Source organism: Agelaius tricolor, unplaced genomic scaffold, assembly GCF_023055355.1.
Source record: "Agelaius tricolor isolate 1412-34295 unplaced genomic scaffold, bAgeTri1.0.p SCAF_37, whole genome shotgun sequence".
Taxonomy (NCBI): Eukaryota; Metazoa; Chordata; class Aves; order Passeriformes; family Icteridae; genus Agelaius; species Agelaius tricolor.
Genome location: NW_027269297.1, coordinates 3774691 through 3799551, shown reverse-complemented (window position 1 = coordinate 3799551; position 24861 = coordinate 3774691). Strand labels below are relative to the sequence as shown.

The 24861-nt window shown below is 53.5% G+C and overlaps 1 protein-coding gene across 2 annotated transcripts; it reads left to right on the top strand.

The window, feature by feature from the left end:
* The first annotated feature begins 5097 nt into the window (after positions 1–5097).
* TPRN (taperin) lies at positions 5098–24861 on the top strand. 2 transcript variants are annotated; one of them, XM_071453678.1, is made up of 4 exons: positions 5098–7342; positions 20911–21088; positions 21310–21434; positions 22274–24861. In XM_071453678.1, exons 1-4 carry the CDS (start codon positions 5153–5155, stop codon positions 22334–22336), a joined length of 2556 nt encoding a protein of 851 aa, XP_071309779.1. In that variant the 5' UTR covers positions 5098–5152; the 3' UTR covers positions 22337–24861. The 2 variants fall into 2 exon arrangements, with proteins under 2 accessions (XP_071309779.1, XP_071309778.1); XM_071453677.1 differs by having other exon boundaries at positions 21307–21434.

Here is a 24861-nt window from a genome sequence, read left to right as displayed (position 1 = left end):
TGAATGCCCTAAAACCCTCAGAGATAAACGCAGCCAGCTGAGGCCCCTGAGCAGGGATCCTGTGCTCAGACCTGACTTTGCAGGGGGTTCAGGTGGGGGTGGCTGAAGGAACCCAGTGGGTTTGGTGCTCCCCATCCTGGGGAACCAGGCTGGAGTCCTACCCAAACGTGCTCAATGGGCTGCAGCTTTTCTGCTGTGTATTTCCTGTTGTTCTTTAATAACACTATTCCTGGAACTGGGTGACTTCAGCTGTGATGCCAAGCAACAACACAACCTTAGCTCTCAAGGGCTGGGAGCCAGCGCCCTTTTGGGATTTTTTTTCCCTTTGGAGTTCAGGCACCAGTTTTCATTTCCAGCTCCCTTTTCTTCTGCAGAGTGAGGGGGCATCAGCAGCTTTCTGAACAGAAAATTCGGTGCCTGAGTAGCAAGGAGGAAAGGAAAGAGTGACAATGGGTCTGGGGAATGTGGAGAAGGAGAGGTTATGTCCAGTAATGCCTCTAAACTCTGAGATGATTGAGCAAGTTTCTTTCAGCTTTCACAGAAAAAGAAGCAATGTTACCAAAATAATGGGGGGAGCCCCAGACCACTTCAGTGGAATTGATCAGTTGACAAACCTTGTGAAAATAAACCACTCTGCTGATTCTGCCTCTGCTCTCTGTGGGGTTCAGAGGAGCTGGCAGCATCCTGCTCCTTCCCAACCCCAGCTGGAGTGCAGGGCAGGCTCCAGCCATCCCTGCTGGCTCCACACAGACCTGTCTGGGCACCCAGAGCCCTCCTTGCTCTCCCATCCCAGCAGGAGCTGAAGGCACAGCAGGGCCATAAGGAGCTGGAAATGCTGGGCACAAGAGAGCCCTGGGGTTGGAGAACCCAACCTGGTTTGGGGCCAAAATGGTCTTGAGGCTAATGGAGAGTTTTAAAAACAAAGACTGTGCTCTCCCAGGCCTCAGTGGGCCTTGGAGCAGCAGGCTGGCTCCTTGGAAAGCGAGAAGGAGATTCCAGAGACCCCAGCACCCCCACTGTGGTTTCTGGCTGCTGCTGCAGGGCCAGCCCTGCCTGACTCAGGAGCCCTCTGCCACCTCAGGGTCCTCTGGGGCTCTGCTGCTTTGTGTGGGATAACCAGGCCTCGAGAACACAAATGTTTCTAGGGCTAAAGACGTGATTTAATAAAAAGAGATGTTTCTGGGAAAGCTGTTTTTTTCTCATGGTTTTGGGTTTTTGGGGGGGGGTTTGGGGGGTTTTTTGGGTTTTTTTGGTTTGTTGTTGTTGTTGTTGTTGTTGTTGTTGTTGTTATTCTCTGGCTGAGTTTATAAACCCAGAAAATGGCACCTGGCAGATGCTGTGTGAGGGAAATGAGGTGTGAGGAACCTGTGGTGCAGGTGAGGGACCTACAGGCAGTGGGCACCTCTGCATGGCAGCAGCTGAACACACAGGAGCAGAGCTCATGAGGGACAAGAGGCCAGGTGCAGCTAAAAGGGGAAAAAGGCAAAAAATCCTGATAATGAAACAAGGGACCATCTGAGAGGCACAAATCCAGTCATGGGGATAGGACAGGGATAGCTCAGAGTGATTCAGGTTCCAGCAGCATCTGCAGCTTAGTGAGTATGGGGTGCTAAGGAATTTAGAGCGCTTTAGGGATTGTGCCTCCTCCTGGGAGGAAGGCTAATCCCTGAGCACCCTCCCAGATACAGAAACAGGGCCCTGGAGAAATCAGGGGAGGTTAAAGGCCTGGTAATCCCCCTGGGGAAAACAGACCAACTCCAAAACAGCACGTCCCCAGGAGGGCAGAAGGCAATGAAGGAATTCTGATAAAGCACTTTCTCTCCCACAGGCCTGTTTGAGTGAACTGCCACTGACTTGAACTCCCAGCTGCAATTTTCCACTTATCTCCAATGCTGACAGTCACCTGCACGATCATCCTCTGAGAGATGTGGTAATTGCAGCCCCTCAGCACAAACAGAAACAGGCTGGACAGCTCTATTTGGGCCATTTTTCTTCAGCCCTGGGATCTCAGCCTCTGTTTCTCCATCCTCCCCATTTGGGGATATTCTCCATGTGCCACCACCACAGTGAGGTGGGACGTGCCATATTCACCTCAGCTGTGTGACAGATGACAGAAATCACCTTTGATCCTTTACCACCCACTGCACAGCCTTGTGGCACCACTGATGCCTGGAGGGCCTGGTGCCCAGAAAGATCATCCAGATTCTTTATCCTTTATCTTGGAACCATTCCATGTGTCCTGGTTTTAAATCAGCACCATGAGGTACAAAGTCAAATTTTCTGGAGCAGCCCAGGTACAAGGGGTTACTTTTCCCTGTTCCCTCTTCCCTCTCCCTTGGTGCTCTGTTGCAGGCAGTGGGTGATGGACACAAACTGGAGTGGGAGCTGAGTTTAAGGTGAAATCCCACAGACTCGTGCTGGGCCCTGCTCTCTCGTCCCCTGGGGGTACTTGGGGCTGTTCCTTTCCTCAGACCCTGTCGTGCTGTCTCTGCCACCTCCTCTTGCAGCTCCGCAGGCGCAGCAGCCGTGCCCGGCTCTGTCCGTGCCCCGCGGTGGCACTTTGCCATCACAGCCTCCCAGTGCCGGCCCCTGCCATCATCGCACCTGGGCTTTGTAATCGAGCGTTCCCTCTTGTGCCAAAATTCGAGCGGGATTCCCGGGAGCAGCCCCGGGCACCCGGCCGGGGTTCCCCGCGGCTGTGAACACATCGGGATTAGCTCCAGGGCTCTGCTTGCCGGCCAAGTGTGGCTGCCCAGCCCTTGACACGGTTTCACTGACTCGGCCGGGGCTTGGAGCAGTTGACAGAAATGATGGGAGGCTCTCAAATCCTGACTGGCAGGGGAGGGGATGAATAATGGTTGGATTTATTGTTTTGTTCTAAAGGCAGGCGGGCATGCAGTGAAACCAGCAGATGTCAGGTTCAATGTCCACAAAGGGAGGCGTTTTCTTTGCGCCAGGTGCAGCAAAACTGTGCGGGATTGATTATTTCAGGATTTACGGGCTTTACACAGGCTCAAAAGCCAACCAGACAAGACCACGAAAGAGAAATCCATTGAGATCTGCGAGCACAAAGGCACATTGTTGGCTCTGGCCGTGCCTGAGCCATGAGTCACCAGAGGCGGGGAAATGTCTGTACCCGCTTGCTCCGCTCTTTATGCTCAGCCCCGGGCACCGCTGTGGCCCTGCTGTAGGCAGATGGAGCCGTGCTCCAGGGCGTGCGGCAGGTCATGCGTGAGCCTCACATCGGCCCCGAGTTATTTCAGGTGAAAGGCTGGAGCTGCCTCCTCCCCAGAGCGCCGGGGGCGCTCACCCGGCACGGCCAACTTCGGCAATAAAAGCTATTTCCAGTGGTGTTGTGAAAAATGCATGTATTTTATGATTGGCTTTTCGCAAATATTAAAATGAATATGATATGTGTTGTGTTAGAAAGTAATGCTGTATTAATTCTCTTAAGTACTGTGTTAAATATAGTTTTAGGTTATAAAAATTGTTAAAATAGAAACGATGCTATGTAGGATACTTTTTTTAAAGAAAGGACTCGCAGCGAGATAGCAGCCACAGGACACCTGAATCGTTCAGAGGAAAAGAATTTATGGCCCTTTTATCAGAAGAAACCAACTTCTTCCTGCCTCGAAGGCGCTGTTAGGATTCGGAGGAAGAAGTTGACGATGACCAGACAGAATCCTGTGTTTGAATGGAATTTATGCATCATGGATGAGGTGTATGAATATGCAACAGGCTGTTGCTTTTAAGGGTTAATCCTTTGTTAACGGGTGTCCTTTTTCGGGCTCCTGCTGCCCAGGAAAAGGTACCCGGACATCCGTAACTCTTTGTTTTTATTGTCTCATATTGCCCTAATTCAATTTGTCCAAATTATTACTCTAATTGTATTACTATTTTTTAATAGCCATTTTATTACTATTAAACTTTTAAAATTTTAGAAACAAGTGATCGGCGTTTTTCACAGGTATCATTTCCAGGTCTCGTTTGAAGAGGGTGTGATTGCTCTGTTGTGGCTCGGGAGTGCAAAGGTAGGAGCCTTATCAGCAGGACACGGAGCTGCTCCCGTAAACACAGCGGCGCTTTCGGCTCCCAGCGGGGGCAGCCGCCCGTGCCGGGCGCGGCTCGGGGAGCTCCCGAGTCCTGCCCAAAGGTAACTCCGTGCCACGGCGGGCCGGGTCCCCCGAGTGTCCCAGGCGAGGGTTTGGGAGGCGTGGGAAGCGCTGCGCTGCGGAGCGATGGTTTCCTGATTGCGCACACTTCCCAAAGACACCTGCGGGCGGCTGATAACAGGCGCTGAATGGAAATAACGCCGCGGCGGCACTTTAGTGTCCAACAAGTGGCTGCCAATGAATCACTAATCACAGAATAGCTGGGGTTGGACGGCACCTCTGGAGATCGTCCTGTCCAGCCCCCTGCCAAGACAGGGTCACCCGGAGCAGATGACACAGGAACGCTTCCAGGTGGGTTTGGGATGTCTCCAGAGAGGGAAGACTCCACGACCTCCCTGAGCAGCAAAGAGCAAAATGGGAAAATTGCTCTCCCGCTCTGCTGCCATGTGCCATGGAAAACTCACTTGTGTCCATCAGAGCTCTCCCTAAAACACTCTGACGGTCCGGGTATCACAGACACTGCTCCAGAGTCGGGGGCTGGTTCCCTGTTCCTGCACAGGCACCTGCTCCGCCTGCGACGGCGGCCGACATCCCAAGGGTGACCCCGAAAGGCGTTTATGGACCCTGCCTTCGGCTGGCAGCAGACGGACCAGTCCGGGATGGGGGAATGGGCACATATGGGTGTTTTGTGTGTTTTGGGGTTCTGTGTCCGTCACTATGGCTCGTGTCCCGGGCCGGGGGTCTCCTCTGTGAGGGGAGGGCGATGGGGCGGTGGGGCCCGGCCGGTTCCCAGCCGGGGGATACGGCACCACCTCAGGTCACATCGCCATGCCCGGACCGCGCCGCTGTCCGGCGGCCCCGGAGCCCTTGTCCCGGGCAGCGGGGGCGGAGCGCTGACCCCGGCCCGGAGCGGGGCGGCCCCGGCGCACCTCCGGCCCCGCCCCGGCCCCGCGGGGTCGGCCCTGCCCGGCCCGGGGGCGGTGCCGCGGGGCCGCCCCGGTGCGGCGGGGCCCGGCCCGCAGAGCCCCAGCGCCGCCGCCATGAGCAGCGCGGAGCCGCCGCTCGGCGCCGGGCCGCGGGCAGCGCCCGCCTGGCAGCGGGAGATCCTGGAGCGCAAGCGGGCCAAGCTGGCCGGGGCGGGCGGCGAGCCCGAGCCCCCGGCCGGGGAGCGGCTGGTGGTGGCGGAGAGCCTGGGCCCGCTCCGCGAGAACCCCTTCATGCGGCTGGAGAGCGAGCGGCGCCGGCTGCGGCAGGGGCGGCCCGGGCCCGGCGGCGCGGCGCGGCCGCTGCAGCAGCTGCTGGAGCTGTACAGCGCCGTGCCCGGCATCCGCACCATCCGCGCCGACAACATCCTCATCATCGAGTCCCGCGCCGACCCCGCCGCCTGCTTCGCCGCGGGGGATGCGCCGCCCGCCCGCCGCCGGGACCCGGCCGGCGCCGACCCGCTGCGGGAGCTGCTGGCCCGGCGCGGCGCCGCGCTCGCCGAGATCCGCGCCGACCAGGTCGTCATCTACGAGACGGCCGAGCCGCCGGAGCCGCCCGAGGCGGCCGAGCCGGGCACCGTCAGCCGCCTCCTGGAGAAGTTCGGGCAGCGGCCGCGGGGCCGCCGTCGCCGCGTTGGGGACGCGCTGTCCGGGACCGGCGCGGCCGCGGCTCCTCCGCAGGTGGGACCGGGCGCTGCCCGGGCCGCGCCGCCCGCTCCGCCCGCGGGACCCGGCTCCCCCCGCGCCCCCGCGCCCCTCCAGAAGGGGCCCGGCTTCCCCCGGGCTCCGGCGCCAAAGGCGGGACCGGCATCTCCGCCCGCGGTCCCGGCCACCCCTCCGCCGCTCCCGGCTCCCCCCCGCGCTGCCACCCCTCCAGCGGTGCCGGTGGCCCCCCAACCCACAGTCCTGCCGCCGGCTTCCCCCCGGGCTGTCACCCCCCCGCCCACGGCCCCTCCACGGGTTGTCACTCCTCCGCCCACGGTTTCCCCGCGGGCTGTCACCCCCCAACCCACGGCACCCCCGCGGGCTGTCACCCCCCAACCCACGGCACCCCCGCGGGCTGTCACCCCCCAGCCCGCACCACCGCCCAGGGTTGTCACCCCACAGCCCGTGTCCCCCCAGCCCACGCCGGCTCCCCCCCGGGCTTTCACCCCCGAGCCCGCAGCCCCCCAGCCCGCCCCGGCTGCCCCCCGGGCTGCAGCCCCTCAGGCGGTCCCAGGTACCCCCAAGGCTGCGGCCCCTCAGGCCAACTGCTTCCTCCACAAGATCAGCTCCAACTCCTTCACGGTCACACCCCGGGGGCAGCCCCCCAGCGTCCGCGTCCCCGAGCCCGGCGCTGTCCCCGCCGGCCGCCCCGCAACGCCCAAGGGGCCACCAGTGCCATCCACCAGCCCTTCCCATGCCAGAGCCAACGCCAGGAGGCCAAAGCCGGAGGAGGCCGAGGTGGCCGTGTCGCCCCTGCCCAGTGCCAGTCCGGCCCCCAGTGCCACCGGCGCCGTTCGGCCGCTCTCCGCCTCAGCCCCCCGGGCCGGGGGCTCCTTCGAAATCCTCCCGGCCCCCAAACCCGACCTGGCGGCCATCCCAGCCCACGACCTGCAGGCACAGGCTCTGGCCAAGCTGCGCCTGAATTCGCGCAATTCCTTCGTCTTCGTGCCCCGCCGGGAGGGCAGCCCGGCTCGGCCGCCGGCGCAGATTGCCAGGCCAGGACCACCGCCCTCGGAGGAGAAGGCACCCCCGGAGCCCCCGAGGGCTCCCGCCCCCGAGCAGGAAGAGCCCATCACTTCCCCAGCGGCGCCTCTGGATCCTCTGGTACCTGTGACTTACATCGATGACATTGTGGAGACGGACAGCGGGGCTGGCCCGGCTGCGAGGACGGGGAGCTTGGTGGATCAGCCCGGAGGAGCTGGCCCCGACCTGGAGATGGAGTTTTCCTCTGTGCCCCTCTACAGACCGCACTCTGCCCCCCAGCAGAGGGGAGGCAGCACCTTCACTGTCGTGCCCAAAAGGAAGCCCGTGGCCCCGGGGCTGCAGGCTGTCCCCGATGCCAGCGGAAGGCCGCAGCGGGAGGAAGAGGAGGAGGAGGAGGAGAGCAAAGGAAGAGGCAAAGCCGTGGAGAACGCTGATGGGCCTCAAGTGGGGATATCCCATAAAAAGCGCTACCCCACGGTGAACGAGATTGAAGTGATCGGAGGGTACCTGTCCCTGGAGAGGTCCTGCATGAGCAAGACGGGCTCACGCCGCAAGAAGGTAACCGGGCACCTCTGTGCTCAGCAGCCAGGCTGCGAGTGCTGGGGCTGCTTTGGGTTTGGCTGCTCCTGAGGCACTGCTGGGAACAGGGCAGTGTGTTTGCCCCGTGTGGGAGCCAGAGGCTGCCCGCAGAGCTGCCTGAAACCGGGGGTAAAACGGACTGGAAAACAGGAGAGGGAAGGTGGAACTCCACCACACTGATGCGAAGGACATTTCAGAATGGTGAGGAAGGAACCAGAGATTATTATTGCTCATGGTATCCAATATTAGGAGAGTTTGCAACTCTGCAAGTCCAGTTTCTTGTTTGCTTTTACTGTCTCCTGGAATTTAAAAGGGAGCCTGAGGACCAGAGCTGGGAGATGGGACTTGGTGTATTAAACAGAATTTGCCCTCAGGGAGGGGGCACTGGGGACTGCCCCACAAAGCAGCTGAGGGTGGGATATGCCCTGTGACAGCTGCAGGGCCTCTCCCACCCCAGCCCTTCTTGGAGATAGGATAATGGAAAGTAAAGTATTTCAGGAATTTAGGAAATCAGGGGGAGCTGCATGGTTGGAGCAGCTGTGGGCTTGCCCTCCCACTGTGCTCGCTGTGTCTGAGGGGTTGGACATGTTGAGCTGCCCGTGGTCCCCCAGGCAGTGTGGCATTGGTCTTCCCCAAATTAGTGATCTATTGATAGAGGCTCAAGAATTAGGTCTCGATTAGGCAGAAAGAGATCAGCAAGAACTTAACTCCCATTTATAGGATTATACCACCTGCTCCTTCTGCATGTGCAGCTACAGCTCTGAAGATCCAGGAGATGCTGATTGCTCCAAATGCCTTTGGAGTGAGCGAATGCCAGATTTTCTCATGGCTTGGGGAGTAACATAGATCCTTGTGAGCCCTAAATTGAAAATTAATTTTTGTAGGGCTTGCTGAAATGCATCTGGACGTGACAAGAGGAGTGGGGAGAGTTGTTGGGCTCTGAAAGCAGCACACTGAGGTGGCACATCCTGATTTAGGGCTGTGATGTGACATGTTTTTCCATAGTAGGAATTGTTGTTGGACGTTTCCGTTACCCAAATCCAAATAGATAACTGAGGGACTGGATGCACATGGGTGCCTGAGGCACTGAGCATGATAATTTGAGGCAATCCTTTGAGCAGGATGCATCTCATTTGAAGGGACGTGGGGAGTGCTGCTTCCCTGGCTTAACGCTGTCGAATTCCTCCCTAAGCACATGCAGCCTGTGGTAATTTGATGGTGACTAATGCAGGGAGCAGGTCTGGAGCACCTTGAGAGACAGAACAAGCAAATGAGCAGGAGTGTTGATTCTTGCTCAGTGCTCCTGAAGTTTTTCCTTGTTTTCCTACAGGGAAGTGCTTGGTCAGACTGGAGTTGTTCTGCTGCCTAAACACCTGCTGGCTTGCACTCATTGCAGCTGTTTTGGCTCTGTTCAGGTTCAATTTGGGGTGTTAATTTGATCTACACCAAATCAGGTTTGTGGTCTAAAGGGTGAAAATAATGCAGCATGTTACAGTTCTGAGTGCTCTTAGGATAGAGCAGAGGACACAGAGAGAATCTTGTGGGAGGCTCATACTTGAGTAAGACCTACTTCTGATGGAGCTGAGGAGCTGATTTTTCTGAGCAGGGGATGCTGTTGGGGCACAAGGAACAAAGCCTCAAGTAAAAACAGTTAAATGGTGCCCAGTGGAAGGTATCCTTAACAAAAAGGAGGGAGGGAGATGAGCACAAGTCCAGTGCAGTGACTGAATTGGTTTTTGGTTGGTCAAACCCAGAGAAGTTGTGGCATGTCCAGCCTTGGAGCTGTCTGAAACTTGCTAGGGAAAAGCTTTAAACAACTGGCAAGTCAGTCTTGCTTAAGGCAGGAGTTTGGGCTAGAGACCTCCAGAGGACCTTTCCCAGCCTAAAATATCATGTGATATTGGTTAACTACTGTTCTGTGTGTCAGTGGTGGATTTGTGTGACATTGGGCAGGTCATGCAGCTTCTCTGCCCCTGTTCTTATCAGCTTAACAGCATTAGCTGCCCTGCTGTGCTGCTGAGGTGCCAAATACTGCAAGGTGCACACAGAGCTGTGCTCTAAGAACTGTATGTGGGGTCGTCCTGCAGGAGAACTTGTGTAAACATTTGGTTTTTGAGAGGAGAGAGATTAAAAGGCAAAGGAGAAACTGCCTGTTATATTTGCAGAACTCAGGAAGCTGCAGCCAATACTGCAGCCTTTGAAAAATAAGATGGAGCTGAAGGAAAGTAGTCAAGACACAAGTTTCTGGGTGAAGTTAAATGTGGTATGGGAGAAACACCCATTTTTCTTTCAGCTCCTTCCTGCTCAGTCAAGCACAGAGTATGACTTTGGAGCCAGGGTCTAGAAGATGCTGATGGGGGACAAATGGAAAGATTTCTGTTTACTCTTGACCTAGAGGATGTTTGTGGCTGTACTCTGGGTAATAAGGCTGAGTGTTGATGCCTGAAAAGGAAGGAGCTCGTATTAAGATGCATTCCTTGGTTTCTTCCCAAGAGATCACTCTGTGTCTCCAAGGCAACCAGCCAAAAACAAGAGTTCTGTTTTGTAGCTGTGTCGGGGTTTTCAGAAACTTGATTTTGGCCTGAATTGGGCAGAAACAGACTGTTCTTGTGAGCAGGGAGCTGCAGTTGTTTGTTAAAACCAATCCCCTTTCTTTTTTGGGGTGTCAAAACCTGAGGCTGGTTTTAGTGAGCAGCTCCTGTGTTCTTTTGGGGTGAACAAGCCCTTCTTGTGCCAAGCATCTTCGTTTCCAAGCCTTGCTTTGAAAAGATCTTTAATTATGCTCCATACTCAAGAAAGCAGTCCTTAGTGAAACTTCAAGAACTTGGAAAAGTTTAGCTGTTTGCTGATGCCCAGCAGGAATCTGGGAGATAAACAGCAGGTCAGCAGAGTCTGGAAATGCTCTGGATCAGTGGCTGGCTGTGCAGTCAGGGGTAATGGTTTATTAGGAAGGAGGGTGTCAGCCCTGCCAGTTGCACCCCACAGTTCTCTGAGATGCAAATGGTGTTTTTCTTCAAATGTAGAAATTCAGCCTCCCTTTTCCATCCCCATGTGTGGCCTCTGATTGCCTGACTGTGGCAGCCAAGTGGAGCTGCTGTGGTCTGAGTCCCCTGATCCACATCCTCCGTGGCTTTTTGGGAGGGTGGCTGGGACAGGCTGGGTTCCAGCACTGCCCTGCACAGAGGGAGCTCCAGCCCCTGCTCCTGGCTGCTGGCAGTGGCTGTGGCACTTGTGACTTTGCTGTGGCCTGGGGGATGCTGCTGCTCCAAGGCCTTTCAGGATAAACAACTCGATTGCTCCTTGCAGACCTTCAGATATGTGAAGCAGCTGTTACTTTGGGGGTTGGAGCTGGAGCTTGGTGAGGGAGAGGAAGATGATGCATTGGAAAAAAGCAATCTGTTCCCAGCTCTGTTGTGGGGCTGCTGTGGGGGGACAGGGACTGTGAAGGTCAGTGTGGGGCTGTGTGGGATGGGGCACATCAGGGTCTGCAGGTGGAGGGCAGAGCCTCAGCCCTGCTCACCCTGGGGGATGGATGAGCTGGAGCTGCTGTGCTCCTGCAGGGCTTCAGGTGCCCTTCAGGGCTTTTCATCTGCTCTGGGGCTGTTTTGAGATCTCTCAGGCAGTACCACCAGCAGTTCAGATAAAGCACTGTGTGTGGGACTCAGTCTGAGAAGTGTGTTTGCAGCTCCAAAGGGATGTGCCAGAAGCTGCTGGGCAGCTGCTGGAGGAGCTGGCTGAGCTCTCAGAGAGGACAGGATGCATGTGCAGGGGTGGAAGGAGACCTACTGACCTTTATTCTAAACTGAGAGTGGGGCAGAGGATGCAGCACAGTGTTGGTGACCTCTGCTCAGGGCTTCTCTTTGTACTCTGTTATTGCAGAGAAGTAAAGGCATGTCAGCAGTGCCAGGAGGAAGGGAAGGCTTTGCTGCAGAATGTGGATCTTTGGGATCTCAGAGGATAAAATCTTGCTCATCTGGGCTGACAAGAGTCACTGGTGGTTTGGTTACCTGCCAGAATAACGTCCAATACAGTTGTTGGTGAGATAGAAATCTGGGTTTTTGCAGCACATGTGGTTGGTGTGTGGGGTGAGAGCTGGGCAAGGACAGAGCACTGCAGGGCCAGCTGGCTTTGGGATTCAGGCTCTCCTCTGGCTGGAGGCTGGACTCTGCCCTGGCCCTGCTCCTTCGCTGTGTCACTCCTGCAGTGCATCCTGAGTGTTTTCCTCTCCAGGATCCGGTACCTCCTGCAGATCCTGCAGGGAAGGTGAATGAATTCTGGCCAGGCCAGCCAAAGTCCTGTGAATAACAGGACCTGAGAGGCAGCAGACATCAGGTTGTTGATGGATTTAATGTTTAGTGCTTGTCACAGCTGGCAGTTTGCCGTGTGCTGGCAGGCGAGTCGCAGCCCAGTGTGAGCAGGGATTACGGGAACAAGGCTGCTGGGATCCAAACAGTTGGAGTCTAAAGCTAAATTGTCTTCAAAGATGTTCAGCTGAACTTCAAAAAGTTCCATCTTACACAAACTTTAGTATGGTCCATGTCCTAATCTTTTGAGCTGTGTAAAGCCTGAATGTGGCTTCCAAATTCCCACTTAAAAGTCTGTTAAAAGATTACTTTAAATACCCCTCAGTTTTGATGATGGGCAGCAGCTTTGTTGGTCTAACCTGCTGAACTTCCTGCTCTGTAGTTTTCCATCTGTTCAGTTCTGCTGGAGATGGTCTCCTGTGAGTGCCAGGTGTAGGTTTGGGATGTTGGCAGGAATCAACATTTCCAGCTGCTGCCCAGACCTGTTTGGAGCAAGTTTGCACAGAGTGGAGTCTAAATGCTGGTGGCTGCCTGAAGTTGTTTTTTTTTTGCAATGTATAACACAAGTAAATTAACCATAACACAAGTAAATTAATTTAGTAGTAGAAGAAGAAATCTCTCTGCAAGAACTCCTTTGATGATGTCATCCCTGTGTTTTGGAGGGGTCAGGGCAGAGATTTGTGTTCTTTAGCTCTTGGAGAACTGCATGTTCCTGTTCTATTTTCTGTCTCAGGCTGTGCTCTGCTGGGGCAGATTCATCTGCCACCTTTAAGGAGGGGCCATGGCAGTATCTGACATGGATGCATTGCATTTTTAGGAGATGAGGTCAGCAGTGATAAGTCATGCTCAGGAAATAAGTGTCTTGGATGATGAAGTGCAGCCCCTCCCTGGTGGAGATGATCTCCATTAGCTGTCAGATGGCAGCAGCCTCTTTCACCCAGACAGAAAAAGCCATTTTCCTGCCCTTTGCTAATTCCACTGATTATTTTTTCTGTGATGTTGATGGCTGAAGCCTGGAAATCAGAATTTGCTGCAGTTACAGCTTTTAAACCACTTCACAAGCTGCCCCCGAGGCTGTCTGTGGGGCAGTGGGTGGTTTTTTGTTTCCCCAGTATGTGCCAGCACCTTGAAGTGCTGAGACTTTGTTGTATGAAACCCTGGCAGTCTGAGTCAGATTTATCTCATCTCATCTCTGTAGTGGGAAACTTTCTGTGACTTAGGCTCTGCATGGCCTCACCACTCCCATGCTTCTTCTCATGCTGCAGTGACAATCTGAGTCCAAATTCCCCTGGTTCTCTTGCCCCCATGTCCTGCCTGCTGCTGTCAGCACTGCAGGAATGGACAGAAGGGCTAAAATAGAAACTCTGACGCAAATCAGAGCCAAGTCTGGCTTTGAAGCTGGTTAGGACATGCCCAGGGCTCAGCGTGCCCCAAAGCTCAGGGGGAGATTTGAAGTACTTTGTGCTCTGAACTCTAATCACAAGGATTACAGTTAACGTTTTCTTAATCGGTTTGCTTAATCTGTGGACCAGATTGGAGATGGTTTATAAATTCCCTCCATCTCAAGGTTTCAGTTTGTTCCAGGTTTGGGGTTTCCTTTCCACTCTGGTTTTTCCAGTATGTGGTCATGGTGTTCTGAGAAGAGCAGAGGAAGGACACTGGGGTGGCTGGGGCAGGAGTCCTGCCCCAGGTCTGTGCTATGTGTGGGGAACAGTAAGGAAAATTAAAATATTTCGTTTTTGGGTGCAGTGGCAGGACAGGAAATCTGGGTAAGAGCTGCTGCAGCAGCATTTCCTTCACCTCAGGGGTTGTGAAACCCGAATTTAAAACCTATTTACAACCCAGGCTGTTCCAGTGACTGCAGCAGTCCGTGGGGCTGGGAGGATATCCCTGTTTGCCAGTTTGTGTAGGAAGAGTCACATGGAGTGTCTGTATCACACAGGGTGACTTCACAAACATCCTGGGAAAATCTGGGCTGGAGGAACTCGGGGCTGATGTTTTCTGAGAAATGCCCTTCGGATGATCTTGGGAACCTGGCAGGATGGAGCTGCAGCTTTGTGGGCATTAGAATGTAGGAAATATCTCAGACAAAACACTTGTGTGTGTGTGTGTAGGGAAATTGTGTCACTTGCAGCTGCTGAAAATGCAGCTCTGAGGGCACATCCCTGAGGCTCCTGGTGAACCTGCTGCACTTGCTTCTCATCAAGGAAGTTCCTTTTGCATGTTAAAAGAAAGAGCAAGGACAAGAGAGACATGAACTCTGTTGTGCAGGTGGTACTGTTCACATCATGGGAGCCTTTGGTCCTGAATGAGCTCCTTGACAGGGTGGGAAGTAATTCTGCTCCCAGCCTCTCTCTGTTTCCCATGGACTGATGCTCCATGGCTCCCATTCCAGCACCAAACCCAGGTATTTTTCTGAGCTGCTCTGGGCAGTCTGGGTTGCACAGAAATGTTTGTGGGTGGCAGCTTCATCACTGCACCTCGTTGTAGCTACAAATGGGCTGCTCAGAGCTCCTGGGAAATCCTGTGCTGTTGGGGAGCTCTGTGTGGCTTTTATAAGGACACCAAGTCTTGACACTAATTGTACCTTGCTTATCCTGCTCCCTTTGTGCATTCAGATGAGATTTGTTTTGTACAAGCAGGGAGATTTGTCCGGTTCTTAGGGGCCAAGTAAGTAATTTTTGAATTGCCTGTTAAGCTGTGGAAGGCTCTGGCTCCTCTGCCTGCAGATGTGAGGAGGAATAAAGGGCTCCCAGGGTGAATGGGAGCTCTGTGCCCTGGCACACTGGGGCTCCAGCTGTGCTTGTGTGGGCACTGCAATCTCCCCTTGTCCTGCACAATGAAGGGAAGAGTTAACCAAGCCACCTGCCCCACATGCTCTGGGGGCTGTCCCTACCCTGTCACCTCTCATCAGGAATTTGAAACTTGCCCGTGTCTTGCACAAGGAGTTTAATATTTCGAATCTCCATGCATTGCTCCTGTCTGCCATGTGCTTCAGCATATTGATTACACAGAGCTGGCTTTGTGGGTTGCCTTGTAAATGGAGACTTTCTTGTTTTGCCTTGTGGCTTGGGAGCTGGGATGTGATCCTGAAGGAAATGTCTCCTTTGCCAGCCACACAGGGCTTCCCTGACTGCTCCTGCTGTAAATCTTTAGTGCTGTTAGCTCTACTCAGTAACTCACTGAGGTGCAGCTAATGGCTGGGCAAAAGTCAGTGTTACTCTCAGGAAACACTTCTTGGAAAAACAGGATCAAGTGATTCTGTGGTGTCATAGTTCCAGTTCCCCAAAACTCTTCTTCTTGTACAGAAAAGTACATTTCTGAACTGCCATCTGCAGTTTTCTGGGCACACTTAGAGTGCTTCAGCCATAGCAGTACAGGGTTAATCCGATATAGGAACCAAGCCTTGGGCCCCCTCTTTTCTAGGGATACTTGTCAGGGGAAAACCCTTTCTTTCTGTGTCAGGGAAAGGCTTTAGAGGCACAAAAGCTCCTTATCTTCTGAATGATAGCAAATGCCTTGGTGATGTGCTGGTGATGCTGCAGTCCCCAGGGTACTGTTTCAGGCTGCCCACATAGTCTGTGCCTGGAGTTATTCAACAATTTGGGCTGACACATGACTGTGTTTTCAGGACAAGCACAGACAGACAAGCTCATTGCTAACTCCAAAAAATTGGCTCATTTTCCCAAAAAGCTTTTATCTAAAAGTTTCTTTTCATGGGAGATGTCTAGATCATTGACTGCAGGCTGCTGTGAAAAAACTGAAGGTCTCTGCAGAGGTTTGGAGTTTATGAGCTGCTTTTTTGTCTCCTTTTACTAAATCTGCTGCTCTGTGGGACTGGTCAGATGGGAAGAGCAGGTTAAACCCTTTGGGGACCTTTGTCCACTATAAAATCTCTGCTTCTACCCTGTTTCCAGTCTCACAAGCAGTTATTTGTCTGTGCAGAGACCTTCCCTCTCAGTCTGGCAGCTGGGAGGTTGTTCTGTGTCAGAGCCTCCTCTTTGTACAGGTCCTGAGCCTGCACCCACCAACCCCATGGGTTTGGGGCTGGAGCAGCTTTCCTGCCCTGCCCAGGGGCTCTCTGCAGCCCTCCCTGGGATGCTCTGTGTGCACAGCCTTGCTGACACTCCCAGCTGGATGCAGTTTCAGGTATCAGGTGATGTCTTGTGCCTCCTTGACCCAATCTTTAACCAACCAGTGCAGCAGCAAATGTTCCTCGATGTGAGGTGGCACAGGAGCACAAGGTTCTTCAGAACAGTCATTTTGTCTGTGCTTGATCTCTCAGAGATGTCAATCCCTGCTTTGTGTTCATGCTGGATCATCCACCTGTGCTGCAGATACCAGGCAAACCCTCCTGTGCTGCTGAGAGGAGGCAGCTTCCTTGTGGGGGAAGAGGAGGGACAGACACTGATCTTGTCACACAGAGACACAGACATCTCTTGTCTGTGGTGACAGGGACAGGAGCCAGGGCACAGCTGGGGCTGGGCCAGGGCAGCTCAGGCTGGAGCTCAGGGCAAGGTTCTTCCCCCAGAGGTGCTGGCACTGCCCAGGCTCCCCAGGGAATGGGCACGGCCCCGAGGCTGCCAGAGCTCCAGGAGCCTTTGGGCAGCGCTGCCAGGGATGCCCAGGCTGGGGTTGCTGGGACAGGGGCTGGGCAGGGACAGGGGCTGGGCTGGGGGATCCTGGTGGGTCCCTCCCAGCTCAGGATATTCTGTGATCCTGTAGTAGACCAGGTGTGAAAAGCTGCTTTAAATCACACCCAGCACCACCCAGCAGCCCCTGCATGTCCTGGGGAGTCAGTGCAGTCCCTGGATTTGTCACCTGGGAATTATTGAGGCCAGAGGATGATTAGAAGAGAATCAGTAGTGAGGAGAGCAGCTCTTGATCCCTGGTGCTGCCCTTTGGGTCTGGTGAGGCTCTTGCTGGGTTGGGATGTGCTGGAGGTGCTGTGGGATGGCACAGGGCAGGGGTGGAGCCCAGCTTGTCCTTCACCACTCACCATCCCATCCTGCTCCTCAAGGACAGAGCAGGGATGGCAACTCCAGCAGGAGCCCCAGCTTTGGGAGATGGGAACCACTCACATGGAGGGGAGAGGGGCTCAGTCCTTCTCAGCCCCCCTGTTCTGGGCTGGTGTGAAGGGGAGCAAATGCTGACTCAGACTCTCCCTGCTGGAATAGAATTATAGGATGATTTTATTCATTTAATGTCTAGAACAATTACTTTTTCCTGACTGTTACAAGGCAAGGATTTGGATTGTCAAAGAGGTTTCAGTTTAAAAAGTGTAAACACCTTACTTTGGCTCATCAGCCAAGCAGCAAATGTAATAATGGGTGGTGAAGGGAAAAGCCACAGTGAGGAGATTCCTTCTGGAGCTGAGGATGCAGATTAAGCCCTGGAGACTTCCTGAGAGGTCCCTGGTGTGTGAGAAGCCATTGGGTCTTGGCTCTGTCATTAACACTGCCTTGCAGACTTTCTCCTCTCCCCTTTGGAGGTGAGGTGGCTGCTGACTGTCATTGCTCATGTTGTAGGTTGGGTTCTATAAATTGGTTCTTTTTGTTTTTAATAAACCTCTGTATTTGGGGGCTCTTTGGTGGCTGGTCTGGGTGCAGCCTGAGTCCTGACAGCCTGACACAGGGTTGACTTCCCTTTTCTAAATGAGATCTGCATGACTACTCAGATTTATGCTTTGTTGGGGAGTGTTTGCCCTGGCTTCTCTTTCCTGGATATTACTCATTACTAGTTCAAATCCTAGCAAATAAAGAAATGATTTTTGCTATGGCAACAAGAACCTATTGATTGAACAGCACAGTATTTCCTGAAAAGCCTGATTTACTCTTTCCAGTGTGTCTGATTGCTGAGCAGAGTATTTATATATATATATATATATATATATGGGTTTGGGTTGGACCCTGAGTTTGTGACACAGCTGTGGGTGAAGCCTCCAGCTGAGCAAAAAGTGACAAATCCCTGCAAACATCCACAGCTGAAGGGTGCAAAATTCTTGCTTGCCACAACTGGCAGCTGCTGCTGGGGCAGAAGCAGGGGAAGCAGTGCTGAGACAGGCTGAGCAGAGGCCTCTGGCTGGGCTCCAGTGAGCTTGGCTCTGCTGGGACACGCTTTTCTTCTAAAGAAATGTCCCCGTTGCCTTTTGTGTTCCCATAAAAGTCCCTGTGGTCTGGCAAGGCACTGCTGGCTGTGCAAACCTGTTGCCTGTGCCATGCCTGGGCTTTTGATTTTCCTTTCTGGCTGGTTCCTGGGGCTGGAGCTGCCTGTGTTCCTTGCACACAACCCTCAGCTGTGCTCTGTAGCCACTCAGAGCATTTCTCTGCTCCTGTGTCCCCTGGTTTTGCCTGAATGCTTCACTCTCCCTGTTCTGTTGGGTCAAGCAGAGCTGCTTTGTGCTTCCCTGAAAGCCTTTTGTGCTTCGAGAGGGGAGCCCAGGTGCTGCCACAGCAGGGTTTGGGCTTTGGGCTCTCTCCCCATGGGCAGGGCTGAGTGCCCCAGGGTCCATCAGTGCCAGTGCCAGGCTGTGCCTCGTGTTTGCTCTGCCTGGGTGTGCCCAGGGCGTCATTGCAGCACCCTGGGGCTCTGCCTGGTGCAGGCTCTGGGAGCAGGGGCTGGCATCTGCCACAGGCAGATCAGCGTGCTCTGGGGAGCTTGTGCCACACACACCTCCCTGTGTGAGCCTTGCAGGTGATCTTGGCCCCAGCTGTGCCCTGGGGCTGGCTGGTTGCTCTTGTTGTGTCAGGGGCTCCAGCATTGCCTCCTGCTTGAACTGGCTGTGGAGAGTGGGAGCTGTTGGGTGTGGGGTGTTGGTGTTGTGCCTGGGCTCTGTGTGGGATGTGGGTGTCTCCAGGCAGTTTCTGCTCCCTTCTGCTCTCTGGTTTTGCTCCCTGCTAAGGCTGTTTTCTCCTCCAGCACTGCATGCACCTTTGGTCCAAACTGGACTCAAAGCCATTTTTCTTAGAGATTTCCTCCTGATAGCAGAAACCCAGGAACATTTAGTTCCATCTCCCAAGCTTAAATTCTAAACCCCAGGGCATCTCTCTCCTGTCTGCTTTGTTTTCCATGTTTAGCCAAGTACTTCTTGCCCCTCAGTGCCATTGGCAGCAGTGATAAGTGGCCTCTGTGCAGTTTCTGGGGTAGCTCCTGGGCTTCCAGGAGCCCTGGGCACCTCCACCCCGGTGGCCTTTGTCCCTGGCAGCATGGCTCATCCCCACAGGACAGACACCACATTGTGAGCAGTGTGAGCAGCCTGGCTCGGATCAGGGAGCATCTAGGTCAGCAGCAGGGATGGGAAATTCAGGGAGCAGCAACTGGGATGCTCTCAGCTTCAGCACCATTTCATTCCAGTCCCTTTTCTCTGAAATAGAACCACTCTTCTGCTCTGTGCAGGGAATGGGGAAAGGCAGCTGGTTCCCTCCATGCAGTTTCCATGCTGCCTTCTCCTGGGAGCAGGGGAAGGGGCCAGCCTGTGTCCCAGGTCCATCCTGCCCTGGGGCAGGGTAGCTCCAGCTGTGCTTTGCAGTGTGGAGGGGCTGCAGCTGCTCCCTCTGGTACCCAGATTCAAGCAAAGCTGCCCTTGCTGCTTTGCTGAAAAGCAGCAGTGAAATGCTGCCTGTCCTGCTCTGATCCCTCCAGAGCTCCAGGGCTCCTGTGCACGGGCAGCACAGGTGGCACTGTGACCTGCTGGCAGCTCTGGCCCTTGGGGACATCCAGGTGTGACTTTGGCAGCCCCTGAAAATGCCACTCCAGTGCTCCTACCACTGCTGTGACAGGGAATGGCTGCACCAGGGCACTATTGGTGCCTGGGGCCAGGTGCCACTTCCCAGCCTTGGGGATTTTCTGTATGAGAGAACCATGGGGTAAATGTGCTGCACTCACCCCTGGCCTGTCATTACACAGCATCTGGGGAGATCAGAACCATTGGGCTCCTGTCACAAGTTGCCACGTCCTTTCCATTCTGTTCATAACCCTATTAGCTGAATTTTAATTGTATTTAGAAGTAAAGGGATCACAACACCCTTTTAGACAGCTGCTCCTGAACCTTGATCTGTGTTGGCTAAATACTTCCCTACTTTTGGCATGAACTTATTCCTGGCAGGCTTAGCCTCCTTATTTGTCTGATGTGTGCTGGCATCAGCAGTTCTGTGCTCCTTGGTGGTTATTTTCTGGAGTACTTACAAAGAGCTGCTATGCTTTTTCTCCACCTTCACTTTTGCTGGTGTGAAGGTTTTGCCAGTGAATCTCCTGTGCAGCTGTTGAGGTGACCTGTCAGCAGATCCCCAGAGCACAGGGGTAGGTAATGACTGGGACAGGCAGGGCTGCAGGAACAAACCCCTCCCTCAGCTTTCCTTTTCAGCTTGGACGAGCACATTTGCACAGGGAGGAGGGAGCCAGGCAGTCCCTATTTCCAGCAGAAATGCCTTCCTTCATTCCTGGTTTATTTAAGCAGCATCCTAATGATGATTAAAGTCCTGTAGCCAATCCCAAAGTTTCTTCCTCAGTTATTCATGGGTGGTGAACTTCTCTTAGGGCAAAGGTTGCTCTTGATTCCATTTTTAGTGTTTTTGCTCTCCAGTTTTCTTCATGGCCATAAAATTCCAGTTAGCCCTTGATGAACTCGTGTATTTGCGTCACTTTCATTTCTCAGTCTCCCAGTTACGGTGGAAAGGTCATTAGTGACAATACTGGATAAAACTGGTTTCAAACCAGAACCTTTAAGGCCTCCCCCTTGCCCAGTACTTTCCCTGTCTGCTGCCACCTGTTACCATCTCTTCTTTAGCTGCTTCCTTCTTCTCACTTCTGGTTTTAAGCTCTTTTTAATGTAGCTTAAATAGCTCTTTGCCAGAATGTTCTCCTAAGACTGGAGTCCTGCTCATGGATATTCCTGTTTCCTGGAGCTTGGATACACAGAGGAGTTGCCAGGAATTAGCAATGTCACCTTTCCAACATGTGGGTGCTTTTCTGCTTGTCTCTCCTGTGAGAGACATGATGGCAGCTCCTGCTGGGTGTCAGTGTGAGGTGCTGGCAGGGGGAACAAAGAGCTGCTCCAGACCCCTTGGCTCTGCCTTTGGGGTTTCCCTCAGCATGGCAAGAGATCCACCAAGGCACCTGGGGAGGGACTGGGGGGTCTGCAGTGGCTGCTTTAAACCAGGGGCAGCCCTGGCCTGTGCCAGAGCCAGCGTGGGGATCAGTCAGTTCTTGTGCTTCTCCCTGATAATTCTCCTTTGCTGCTGTCAGATGAAGATCTCTTTCAACGAGACAAGTTTGCAGACGATGTTTGAGTACCCCTCAGAGAGCTCCCTGGCAGAAGAGGATGAGGAGGAGGAAGGACACGCTTCTGAAACGGAGGAAAAATCTCGTACCTTTTATATTCCACGCCCAAACAGCACTTTGCATCCCAGTACACCTAACTCAGGTGAGTGAGGCACTGTGGGGTGGGCACCGTGGGGTTTCTGTGGTGTCTGACACTGCCCACGTTTCCCACAGCCCCTTAAGGGGCTCCACATAGTGGAAATGCTAGTGGAGGTGAACAGGGAGCTGCAGATGGGCAGCTTCCAGGCTGTCCCTGCTGGGATCTTGTCCCACTTCTTTTTGGGGTGGTGAGGAATATTTACCTCATCTTTGTCCTTGCAGCAGATTTATCCAGCTACACCCCAAAGCACTCCGTGAAGTTCAGCGAGTGGCAGGAGCAGAAGTATGAGGGTCCTGCTGCAGAGGGATCCCTCCCAAAGGATGCTGATTCCCAGGGGAACCAAGTCATGGTGAGGCTATAAATAACCAATTCTTGTCCTCCCCTGTGGGGTGGGGGTTGTTCCAGGCAGTGGATGGGACAGGATGTGCCTTTCCCTGCACACCTGTGTTTGTGTTCCTGCCCGGGGAGCTGTGTCACTGCTCCCAAAGGGACCATCACACTGTCCCACTGCCCCTCCCTGGCCGTGTGAAGGAGACTTGAGGCAGCTGGCACACTCTGCTCAGCACAGGACAGACATGGATCTGTTGGAACAAGTCCAGAGGAGACCATGGAGATGCTCCAAGGGCTGGAGCCTCTCTGCTCTGCAGCCAGGCTGGGAGAGCTGGGGGTGCTCACCTGGAGAAGAGGAGGTTCCAGGGAGAGCTCAGAGCCCCTTCCATTGCCTAAAGAAGGCTTATAAAAAACAGAGATTTTTTTTCTTTCTTTTTTTTAATTTTTTTTTTTTTTTTTTTATTACATGGGCAGGTGATAGGATGAGTGGGAATGGTTTTAAACCAAGAGATTTAGATTCGATATTGGGAAGAAATCGTTCCCTGTGATGATGGTTAAGCCTTGGCTCAGAGTGGCTGTCCCTGGATCCCTGGAAGTGCCTAGGGCCAGGTTGAACAGGGCTTGGAGTGACCTGGGATAGTGGAAGGTGTCCCTGCCTGCAGGAGGTTGGAACAAGGTGGGTTTTAAGACCCCTTCCAACCCAAACCATTGCAGGAATTCTGACACTCCAGGGCACGTTTGGAGGGGGGCACTGACCAAACACACCCAGTTAGCCCGGGCAGGGTGCCAAGGCACCATGCAGGGCTGAGGGGGCTCCTCTGGCGCGGTCTGAGCCGCTGTCCTGTGCTGTGTCCCCAGCTCACCCCGGCGGAGAAGGGCGGACTCTCGGATTTCAGCAGCGAGCCCGCGCTCTATTTCTGAGGCTGCTCCGCGGTGCTGCAGCAGCGCTGCCGGGCAGGAGGGGCAGCGCAGCCCGCACGGCCACCGCGGCTCTCCCGGACCCTGCTGCCAAGGGTGGATGGACCACGTGCTCTCGGGCATCTCCGGAGAATATTTGCACTGGATTTTGGGACCGAATTACTGCTTTCAAGGCGTATGATTTATTCTGCCTGTGGCCTTGCATGTTCCTTGTTCAAGATCAGCTGCTGGTTAGGCAAGTGTGGGAAGGGCATCTGTAATCCCGGGATGGATGTGGATTTTTCTCAGTGCTTGTCCGAGTCCAGGCACTGTGCAGGGTCTGGACAGCTTCTGCAACCCTTCTCCCCAGTGGAGGATGGCTCTGGAGTGGAGCACTGGGCAGCTGGGTGGGTTCACAGCGTGGCTGTGATTTGACACATTGGGTGTCAGTTTGGAAAACCATTGAAGGTTCATGGTTTGTCCTTGGCATGTTTCCAGCTCTGGTTTCACTGAAACATCATGGAATTCATGTGCCAGTTACAAGCTTGTGGAATTCACTGAACACCCTGAGGGAGGGATGGGAAGAGCAATGAATGCCTTTAGCTTTAGATGTTATTTTTGCACCAATTAGTAGTGAAATGTCCAGACTGCCTCCAGCCTCTTGAAGATTCCCAAACATTGGCCATAGCTTTGGTCTGTCCTTCCCAACTCTGGCATTCAGTCTCTGGGAGTTGCTGGTTGTGCTCCAGTTTGCCAGCTCCTCTTGTTGCTTTGTTCCAAATCTGATTGATCTCTCTTGGTTGCTTCCTTTAAGCCACACTTGCTCTGCTCTTCTAGTCAAAGCACAGGAGGGAAGTTTCACTCCATTCTTCTGCAGAACTTGAACAAGGAATGTGGATTATTTTTTGTTTTTTTCTAGGATTTTTATAGTTCTATTATAATTGTTTAATGCAGCCAATATGCAAAGGAATCTGCTAGAATCTTCCATTCAAGTTTTCTACTACTGTAAACTCAGGGTCAAAATTGCACTCTGGAACAGATGGAGCAGTGCTGCTAATGTGATTTGTACTTTGGGATTAAAAGAGATGTGGTGAGAACAGATCTGGCCTCTTTGGGCTTTATGGAATGAGTGGGGTGTGACCCAAAGGAACAGGCTGCTATCTTTGATTAAATTTGATGGTTACTGGTTTGTCTATTATAGATTGTGAATGTTTGCTCAAGTGACACTGCTCTGTGAACTGAAAATGCTCTGCATACCTTGCACTTGGTTTGGTGTCTGTTGGAGCAGCAAGGGAAGGTTGTTCTACTGGAAAACACAGGATTAAATGTTAGTACATCCCTACTTGTAGCTGTTCCCTTCTGCCCTGGGTGCCTAAATACTTTTGGAAAGATAATGAAGAAAAAAAAAAAGAGCTACTCAGTAGTTTTAGATGTTGGCTGGGGGGCCACAAGGAAACATTTTTCACCTCCTTGTCTGTTCCAAGCTAATTTGAGATCTGCAGCCTGTGTGACTTGCCAGGAGCAGGATGTGTGTGCAGTGCATCTGCCTGGGACACGACACAAGGACCATGGAGTTCCATGAGTTGAGGCTTCTCCCGTTAATAAAATTATTCAGGATAAGGTGCTGAGACTGGTGTAGAATGAGGGAAGATGTGAGACTGCTGGTGACTGCCAGATTTAAGGGGTGAGTTTTCAGCACAGCTTTTCTAGCAAAAAAGGTCCCAATGAGCATCTCCCCCTGTGGAAAAGCCCAGGTGAGTTTAAGGCAGCTCTGTTTGTTGCAAAACTGCAGCAGGTAAAGCAAAGCTGCTTTCAACTCAAGTTAGGAGGGACAAGGGGTCTGAACTAGCCCAGGCTTGGATCTCCTATGGATCCATGAGGAATGCTAAAGCATGCAAAAGCCAACACTGTCCTGCAGCTCAAACACTGCTCTGGTTGTGTGTGAGTTAACCCTGGGGGCAGCACAGCCTGGGGCTGTGGGTGTGCTGCTGACTCTGCTCCTTCTCCTGGTGATCCTGCTCCACCTTGGGGCTGTGATTCTGCACTCCTCTGCACTTCCCAGCTTCCTCTCTAATCCCTGCCCAGCTACTGCAGCTGCCTCCAGGCAGAGCAGGGTGAGGGCAGTCCTGAGGGCAGGAGCATCAGCTGCTGGGTCACCTCCTGGGATGTGCCCCAGCATGGCTGGGCTCAAAATGAAGGGTGGTTTTGTGTAAATGCCTACCCTGCTCTGTAGCGTTGGAGGATCTGCTTTAGTGGGTCTCTAACTAATACCAAAGCACATCTGGAAGGTAAATTCACTTCTGCAAGACAAAGGCTTTTATTAAGTGTGGCATCCTTGGACCACAAAGCTGCTCTCTCTGGCCAACAGGACATTCCAGGCTGAAGAAGTTTAGGAACGCTTTTGTCGACGTATTCGTTGTCCTAATGAAGTGTTTTGTGGATCAATGATTTTACCAAGATCCCTCATTTCCTTCTTCAGGACATCTAGCAATGTCTGAGAATTGTCCAGTATCTGGGAAAGAAATAAAAATAGCTTATTTTTACATAAA

Coding starts and splice junctions, on each gene's coding strand:
- TPRN (XM_071453677.1), top strand. CDS start 5,153: ATGAGCAGCGCGGAGCCGCCGCTCGGCGCCGGGCCGCGGGCAGCGCCC. Junction 21,089..21,306: donor TCCCAGTACACCTAACTCAG/GTGAGTGAGGCA, acceptor TTGTCCTTGCAG/CAGATTTATCCAGCTACACC. Junction 21,435..22,273: donor CCCAGGGGAACCAAGTCATG/GTGAGGCTATAA, acceptor CTGTGTCCCCAG/CTCACCCCGGCGGAGAAGGG.